The 9,624-nt window shown below is 41.1% G+C and overlaps 1 protein-coding gene across 1 annotated transcript; it reads right to left on the bottom strand.

Annotated features, from left to right (window-relative positions):
- Window positions 1-5,439: 5,439 nt before the first annotated feature.
- On the bottom strand, window positions 5,440-6,202 carry LOC123444235. The gene is made up of 2 exons (XM_045120893.1): window positions 5,966-6,202; window positions 5,440-5,887 (listed from the first exon to the last, which is right to left on the bottom strand). Exons 1-2 carry the CDS (start codon window positions 6,095-6,097, stop codon window positions 5,726-5,728), a joined length of 294 nt encoding a protein of 97 aa, XP_044976828.1. The 5' UTR covers window positions 6,098-6,202; the 3' UTR covers window positions 5,440-5,725.
- Between the last annotated feature and the right edge of the window lie 3,422 nt (window positions 6,203-9,624).

Here is a 9,624-nt window from a genome sequence, read left to right as displayed (position 1 = left end):
CTGGCAACCTGGGCTTAACCTGCTGGCTGATTGATGAAGCCAAGGAGGCAAGGAGAGACGCGAGACGCTCGACCACGAACTTGTCGCCGCAGCGCCTGCAAATCCTTCGATCCATCCAAGACGCCGCATCGAAAACTGCTGGCCTGGCGATCTGGCGGGCGGACTGGCGGAGGCGCGGAGCACATCGTCGATCTCAGGACTGGTCGATCTACCATCTAGCAGTAGCAGATCGATCTCGTCAATCGTCACACTGCCTGTTCGTCGCCTGACTGCAACTAAGAAACGATAACAGCCAACGGCGGCAACACCGGCGCAGTAGCGCACACACATCAAGAATCACCGTTTCGTCCTGTCTGATTGACCTTTTTGAGTCAGTGAGTATTCAATCTTGATTTCTCCGATTTGTTAGTTAAGAAGAGATGATTATTTTCACTCCCTAGTTTAGTTTTCATTAACCTATTGTCAGGGAACTGCCTATTGTAGCATCAGTTAATTTTGAGTGCGTTTTGCATTGGCTTGCTACAAAACTTGTGAAGCAGTGGAGGGAAAACAAGGTGAATTTCATGCTTATAGTTATAGATTTCTGAATTATGAATATTTGAATTTTTTGAGACTGCCCACCATGTCAGTATGCCGCCATGACTATCTAACATGTTTTTTGTATAGGTGTCAAATATGAAGAACAAGCAGGGTAATGATTTGAAGCGTTTGTGGGACAGAGCTGCTTCAAAGGCGCCGAAGATAAGTTCGACATCAACACCAGCATCGGTATCTATCGACGTTGAAAACCAAGATCAAGATCATAATTTTAGTAACCCACCTTCCAATGAACTACAATTGGCACTAGTGCAGACAAGTAATAACAGTGGCATGGAACCGGAGATAGGTTCGCCAGATGTAGAAGATGAAGAATCAGATGAAGAATTTAATGATGAAGCAGTGTATGTACTTGAACCTGATCCCGGGAAAAGGATTCCCATCGTGAACTATGACGTCAATGATCAAGATTTGGTGAGAAGGAGATACATTGCAATGGGGGCTTGTCAACCAAAGAAACATGAATTCAAAACAACAAAAAATGGAGGTAATAATTGTCGCTTTTCAGCTCATTGGTTTGACACGTACGAATGGCTTGAGTATAGTGTTAAACTAGATGCGATGTTTTGCTTCGTTTGCTACTTGTTCAAGGATAAAACTAAACTTAAAGGTGGTGATGCTTTTGTGAAAGGAGGGTTTAAAAATTGGAACATGATGAAAAATAGGTGTGAAAAACATTGTGGTTCTCTCACTAGTGCTCATTGTGAAGCTCAAGAGAAATTTGATTTGTTTATTAAGCCCGATGCATCAATTAGGGAGTCTCTTGCTTCAACTTCCAAACAAGCCAAGGCTCAATATATTTCCCGCCTAGGTTATTCTATTTATTGTCTGAGATTTCTTTTGAAGCAAGGTTTGGCTTTTCGTGGTCATGATGAAAGTGAAGAATCACTTAACAGGGGGAATTTTCTTGAGCTTTTAAATCATCTAGCGGAAAAGTTTGAAGACGTTGACAAAGTGGTTCTAGAAAATGCTCCAAAGAATTGTAAAATGACATCCCATGATATACAGTTAGAACTCATCAATTGTTGTGCTAAGGAGACAACTAGTCTCATCATGAAAGATCTCGGTGAAGAATATTTTGCCATACTTGCCGATGAATCTAGTGATGTGTACCAGCGGGAAGAATTGGCCCTTTGCTTGCATTATGTTGACAAAATTGGATGGCCGGTTGAGAGATTTCTTGGAATTGTCCATGTTGAGGACACTACCTCTCTAACACTTAAAAAGGCAATTGAGAAACTATTGATGGACAATTCTCTGAGTTTTTCTATGGTGCGTGGACATGGATACGACGCAGCCAGCAACATGAAGGGTAAGGCTAATGGTTTGAAAAAATTTAATTATGGATGAGTCTCCATCTGCTTATTATGTTCACTGCTTTGCCCATCAACTTCAATTAACTCTTGTTGCTGTTGCTAAAGAGAATGGTGATTGCTTTTCGTTCTTTCAACAACTATCATCTTTGTTGAATGTTCTGGGTTTGTCTTGCAAAAAGATACAAATGTTTCGAGAAGCTCAAGCTAATTATCTCATTGAAGCATTGCAATTGGATGAACTTGAAACCGGCAAAGGGCAAAACCAGGAGATGGGTTTGGGAAGACCATGTGAAACCCGTTGGGGATCCCACTCTAAAATCGTGTCACATGTTCTTTCTTTGTACCCTTCGATCAAAAAGGTTCTCAAAAGGATTGGAAAAGAGTATAATAGTGTTGAGGGTATTGGAGCTCAAACTATATTGAGATCATTTGAGTCATTTGAGTTTGTTTTCATGTTGCACTTGATGGAGGAACTATTTGGGTACACAGATGGCTTGAGTCAAGCTTTGCAAAGGAGGGATCAAGATATTGTGAATGCTATTGATCTAATTTCCCTCACTAAGCAGCAATTGTTGAATTTGCGAGAAGATAGTGGGTGGGCATTATTTCTAGAAAATGTCAAGTCTTTTTGTCTGAAGCACAAGATCAAAGTGCCTGACATGGATGGATTTTATAAGTCGGCTCAGTGATCCAATAAGTTCTTCAAGAAAGTAAAGAATCTCCATCGCTTCCGTATTGATATGTTTTTGGGTCTTATTGATAGGCAACTTCAAGAGCTCAACAATAGGTTTGATGAGGTGAACACCGAATTACTTGTATGTATGGCATCGTTCAATCCCGTTGATTCATTTGCTGCTTATGATCAAGAGAAGTTGGTCAAGCTTGCCCATTTTTATCCTAAGGATTTCTCAAAGACTGAAATATTGAAACTTCCTTATGAATTGTCAATGTTTATTGCTGATATGCGTAGAGATGAAAGATTTATAAAGGTGAAAAATATTGCCCAACTTTCAGCCAAGCTTGTTGAGACAAAGAAGAACATATCATATGCCATTGTTTACAAGCTTCTCAAGTTGGTGTTAATTCTCCCGGTGGCGACTGCTAGTGTTGACAGGGTCTTCTCTTTGATGAATTATGTGAAGAATAAGTTAAGAGCCAAAATGGGAGAGCAATATTTAAATGATTGCTTGGTTACTTTTCTTAAGCGTAAATTCTTCATCCAAGTAAAGGAAGACACCATCATATCTCGCTTCCAAAAGGGTGATCGTAGGGTTAAATTTTGATTCTCCTTGTTGCGATGTAATCGAATTCTTGAAGACAGGGTTTCTACAAATAATAATTTCTAGTTTCGTTTATTTTATTATGCACCTTTCTATTTCTTGCAATGTCGTGAAGCAGTTTTTTTAGTGCGCATACCCATGTCAAAAATTCTGGCTCCGCCACTGGTGCATACAAGTTTTCATGTCAAATAAACATTTGACGAGCTCTACACAGGAAAAACATCTTAGTACTTCAAATTTTAAGCACTTTTCGCATTGGAATCTGTAACTTGTTTGTACACCTTTCTCTACATAATGTTTTGACATGAAAACTTGTAAGAACCTACAAAGTTTGACCACCTTATATGTTGCAAAGTTTCAGATTTTTTAAAAACTCTTTTTCTATTTATTTTTTATTTTACTGTTCATATTTTGTTGTTACACCTTTCTCTTTTATCTAGTTCTTAACTACTTGTAAAAAGGTGTGCTTTCATGATCTTTGCATCATGAGTTGGTCTTGTCAACATGCGTACATGCATATTTTTCATATATATTTCGCACGAAGAGCCGGCCTTTATTATTTTAATATTGTCCCCTTTTTGGTTCTCATGTGCAGCTAGTAGGTGTCATTGTTGATCGATCTCCTACGAATAGTATCTTGCCTTGCAGTCCAATATCCGGAATGTGCCCCTACTTCATAGTGATCCAGTTATGGTTGCCAATGTTTCATTTCTTTGAGCTTTACGGATGTTTCGGTTTTCTTAAATTTTGTTATGTCTTTGGCATGATGTCCTCACATTAGTATTTGTACCTCTGAATATTTACGACAGTATTTTTTTTGCTACTTTCAACTATAATGTCAAAAACAGTGGAAGTGCCTTTTTACACAGTATTCCCTTAATATTTATTTTACAGCCCAATACAAACTAAATATTCGACGATAAATGTTTACCCATTGTAATTTTTAAACCGAATTCCATGTACACATTCTGTTCAATCCCTGGCCCATTTTCCTATGTTGGACCCTGTGATTGCAATTTTATATTTGAACTATGCATAACAAATGTCTAAAAATCTTAATAAATGTTTACAAAGGCCAAACGAACTCTGAATAATTCCATACTTTAAGAGACACTTCTATAGTTGCATGTTAACTGTAGATAAATATTATTGCAATCCAAACAACTTCTTTTGCTGATGTAATCTCATTATTCATTTTAAAACAATATTAAAATCAAGTATATCATAAAGAGTTGATGATCACGAACCGTGTGTGATGTAGTATAATATATCTTTGGCAAATCCTCATATATGGCTTATGTCGGAAGCTTAGTCAGCTACAGTCCACCGCCGGCACGTCAATCACACAATCACACTTGCTCTCCAAGCTCATTTTACTATTCAAACGTCGTCGATGAAAGATGGGGACGTGAAACCGCATCGCGAATACAACTTCGGGGAACCACTCCGGCCCGAGCACGACGACATTAGCCATGAGTGCGCTCACAACATCCATGAGCGCAGCCGCAGTGTCTTCAAGAATGGATGCAACTGAAATAGTGGCAGGAACATCCGCAACGGGGATAGCAAACGACGAGAACGACACATCAGTTGTCCGTGCCTCGACGGCCGCCGCAGCCCCTGATGGAGGTTGCCCACACCTATGTCGAGGACGTCCATGCCCAGCTCGTGTCGTTCACCGCACAAATAGCAGCAGCCTTCTCTGACATCGGTCGGCAAGCTACATCCGTCGAGTTGAAAAATCGACGAGAGCGCTCGAGCAGCCTTCCGTTCGTCGGCGGCCTCCCTAGAGGGCTAGACAAGATGGAGGCCGTCGACGCCCGGACCACGGCCGGCTCATGGTGGCCTTTTCCAAAGAGATGGCGGACGCGGACTACGAGATGCTTGCGGAGTATGTTGCGACGGATGTCATGGAGCCCCTTCCCCTAGAGGTCGTCGAGCGCGAGCTGGTCATGGAGGAGGCGGCAGATTCTAGTTTTTTTACATGTATCAACACTAGGTTGGGGTCAACATATAGAATATCAAACAAGAATTCTGAAGGCGGTGAGCATCTGGAGGAGTAATCGATCTACAGAAACAAGAATTCAATGCAATTTAGATGCAGAAAAGCCTAGCACTCTGCAGCACAGAGGAACTCTAAGGCCTGTGTCAATGCATCGTCTCTTAGCACGTAATCATATGTGTAATCAACCACGCTAAGAGACTTTCATTGGCACATGCCTAAGAAACTACAGTATCAGGTCAAATGCTGAAAACTAAGCACGTGAAGAACCCAACTCTAAGGCAAAATCTCCTAAACAGATCTCAGTAAAGCATGCAGCAATCAGTACTAGTGTAAGCTGAACAACACCTACCAACGCCATGTTATCATCATTCTCGTACACGGTGGCATCACATGGAGACATGAAACATATGTACACAGTGGCATCACATGGAGACATGAAACATATGTCACTGCAGAACTTCCCCACCCATGAGCGCTCTCTACCTTCTCAATTAAGAGACTGATCAGAGCTCCTTGCGTGCATCTCGCTAACCAACCACGCGCACGGGCAACTTGGTGGGAGCAGGCGGGGCCGGAGATGGGAGCCTGGCACTAGGCTTGAAGTAAACCAGTATCAGCGTCAAGTTGTCCACCGGGTTGCGGCAATGGTTCAGAAGCATATCGCACATGCTAGCAACGCTATAGGTCTCCTGTATTGACACAACATATTTGTTAGGCCTATACCACATCAATTAACAACAAAAACGAATGAGTAAAAGAAGTCTTACAGAATACTGCCTCACATATTGAACAGCCATTTCACTTGAGATTGGTGTAGTATCCCTGGAGGGGGCAAGGGGGAACAAAAATGCCAAATGTTTTAGCATTAACAGTACTTTATAAATGATGTATGAAAGCATTCCCCCAGCTGAGCAGAATACTACCGGCACAAAATATGTTATTCCGCAAGTTCGAATGATCTTATTAGTGTGAATGTTTGATGAAGTGGTAAGATTGTTAGCCAGCATTTCATGAATCATACGAATAAATCAGAACAGCCGGCTCTCCGATTCACCTCGCAACCCTCCCGAATCCCGACGAAATTCGGATTCCAAATCTGAACATCCACCGTCACCGTACGGTACCCATCCCGAAATGCTTGTCCTCTGCTGGTGCGGGAGGGGAGGGGAGGGGGGCGTGGTGCTTCTCACCTGAACCTGCGGTGCGGACGTTCGGAAACGGGAGGAGCAGCGGATTCCGCGGCGAGGGGCGCCGCGCTGAGCTCGTCGGAGAGGAGGAGGGAGGCGGCGACTCCTGCGAGGAACAAGGACAGCTCTGGCTGATGAAGCACCAAACCCTAGGAGGAGGGAGGAGGAGGAAGGGAAGGTGGAGGCCGGCGGCTAACCTGCGGAGCGGAGACGCAACCGACTCCAACGGCGACGACGGCAGCGGGAAGGCGGCCGACGTCTCCCTCCCCGAAGAGAGAGCAGCGCGTCCTCCGCCTCTCCTGTAAAACGAAACGAACGTTGGTTAGGCTCGGCTCGGGTCCCAGACTGGGCCAGTCTTGGCGGAACGAGGCCCAGCCCGAGCATCGCAGTGAGCTGGCCCAGCCCAACCAGAGGCTGCCTCTTCAGTCGATATAAAGGTCAGTTCTCTTGAGCAGATTATACAAAATCTCTTCTTCTAAAAAATAATGAGAGGATTCTGTAAAATCCTAGTGTAATCAATAGGTCAAAAAACACTTGGATTTCCCCATAATCTCAACATTTTCGAGAGTCCGTCAAAAGAAAACGTTTCAAATTAAAGCATACCCCTATTGTGCGTGCTATTCCACGATGCCATCGATCACTCCTTGCGCTCGACCCCTTTACGCATCGAGCGAAAGAATCCCCACGCACGATGAGCACTAGGGTTGCCACGTTGCCACCTGATCGGCCTCACCGGCCAGCCCCTTGCCTCCATCTGTCCGGTCCCCACAACCGCCCCTCTTCCTTCGTCGTCCCACTTCCCCTGCCGGACCCATCTCCCGTCCATGCCCGCTACGCCCGACATTGCCTCACTTCACCAATCCGCCTGATGGGCTTCCGCTGCAGCTGGATGCCCACGAGGAGCTCACGACTAGGAGTAGGACATGCCCACGGTGAGCCATCCTCTTTGTTATATCTCTCTTGTTCTTCATTTTATGCTAAATTGGATAGTTGGATCGATTTACGTTGCATACGTAGATGGATTGATGCCTGAATTTGTTAGAAGGATGGATGTATCGATTGTTGATGTTACTAAATTGATGGATGGAGCTAGTGTTTTTTTTGCCAATGTGCAATGCTACTGTGATGTATCTTCTTATCGTCTTATGTACTATGTTGCTGTGGCAGATGGATATTTTCAAAAATAACCAAGAAGAAAAGGAATTTGCGGCGGCCATGGTTGCAAACATTGTTGGTCATAAATCCAGCATATATCGAGGTAGGGTTTCTAAGCTATGCGTCTTCAAGGGATGGTAACATAGACACATGATTTTGTCCAGGTTCGGACTCTCTCAAGGAGATAATACTCCGCGTCGTGTTTTTGATTGTATTGATATGGGGTATAGCATAGAGTACATGTATCTACCATGAGATTGTTATAATGAATATGAAATGACCTATTGACTAGCCTAGTATCGGTTTATATAATGCACTAGTCTTTATTTCATCCCTTCTTGCAAACAAACGTGCCAATCTTGTGATGAATAAAGTCTATTCATTGTAATAAAAAAAAGCCAATGCTATTGGTCGTCGTGAGCCTCCAATTATGTAGAATTTGTTAAACAAATATGCAGCAGGTCACTAGCAGAAAACGGGGCTATAGTCCCGATTGGTAAGGGCCTATAGTCTCAGTTCAGCAATCGGAACTATTAACTTGAGACTAAAGACCTCCTCCCTTTAGTCCCGGTTTGCCACAAACGTGGACTAATACCCTGTGCCGGGGGCCGAGGACGTTTAGTCCGCGTTGGTAACACCAACCTGGACTAAAGGATTTTTTTAAATGATTTTTTTAATTTCCAAATATTTGAATTATTTGATAATTTAATCTCTACTCACCCCTACTCACTACTCCAGCTTGGATATCTCATTCAAATCGTCTAATTTCCCGATCAATCACTCACTCACCCACTCCACTCATTTCAAATCGTGCTTCAGTCAAAACACGCTTAACTTTTGAATTTTATCTGCACTACTTTCGAAGTGTGCACTTGTTGTTTTCTTAACAATAATAAGCTATCAATCATATTAACCCTTACGTCTTGATGTCACATTGATGTCACATGATTTAATTTTTTAAATTCCAAACAATTATTAAAATAAACAACAACGATTAACAAATAACAAACAACAATAATTAATTTAAAAACTAAAAAAACTTCAAAAAGACAACACTTTCAAAAAACACAAATAATTCTCAAAAAGCATAAAAAAATAAAAAATAAAAAATAAAGTAAGTAATAATAATATTGAATTTTATGAAAATAAAATAAGTAATCATATTATTTTATTCATTGTTTGCCATTTATTCATTTAATATGGCATAATTAATATCTTTAAATCTATAACTCGAAATTCAACAAATAATATATCCATTATTATCAGAAAAATGTGAGGAATCGAAATTCAACAAATAATATATCCATTATTATCAGAAAAAATGTGAGGAATACAAATATGACATCATTTGTTTAAAGAATACTCCCTACGTTCCAAAATATAAGACATTTTAGAGATTCCACTAAAAGACTATATACGGAACAAAATGAATGAATTTATATTCTAAAATATGTCTATATACATCCGTATGTAGTTTGTAGTGCAATCTCTAAAATGTCTTATATTTAGGAACGGAGGGAGTAATAATTTCTAAAATAATAATTTTATTATTTTCGAATTTCAAATATGGCAATCTCTTTCAAAGGAGATGGTCGAGTTTGTACACGAAGAGCATCGAGCTTTTGATGTAACCCTCTCAACTTTTTAGCACATACTACGTGGTCGAAATGATAATACCATACCAAATGTTAACTTTTTCAGTGTTCATTTGTATTGCTTTTTAATTTCAGGATCATTTAAATAAAAAAAGCATTAAATACATGAAAAGTACTCCCTTCGTTCCAAAATAAGTGTCTTAAGGTTAGTATAATTTTGTACTAAAGCTAGTATAAAGTTGAGACACTTATTTTGAGACGGAGGAAGTAGCAAATTAAGTTACAGAGGGTTGAAATTCGAAGATGTGGCTTAGAATGGTGCATAGTGAATGCACAAAAATGAAATGCCTTTGTACCAGATGAGTTTTTGTTTGAAACCCTCATACTTCGAAGGAGATGGTCCAGTTTGTATACGAAATGCATCCAGTTTTTTTGTAACCCTCTCAACTTTTTATCACATGATATGTGGTCGAAATAATGATACCATGC

Source organism: Hordeum vulgare, chromosome 3H (assembly GCF_904849725.1).
Source record: "Hordeum vulgare subsp. vulgare chromosome 3H, MorexV3_pseudomolecules_assembly, whole genome shotgun sequence".
NCBI classification, from domain to species: Eukaryota; Viridiplantae; Streptophyta; class Magnoliopsida; order Poales; family Poaceae; genus Hordeum; species Hordeum vulgare.
This window is presented reverse-complemented; position numbering and strand designations above follow the sequence as displayed.

Bases quoted from the DNA above. Each gene is read 5' to 3' on its own strand.
- LOC123444235 (XM_045120893.1), bottom strand. From the start codon at position 6,097: ATGCTTTCATACATCATTTATAAAGTACTGTTAATGCTAAAACATTTG. The intron at 5,888-5,965 runs GTAAGACTTCTT...GTGTCAATACAG, and splicing joins AATATGTGAGGCAGTATTCT to GAGACCTATAGCGTTGCTAG.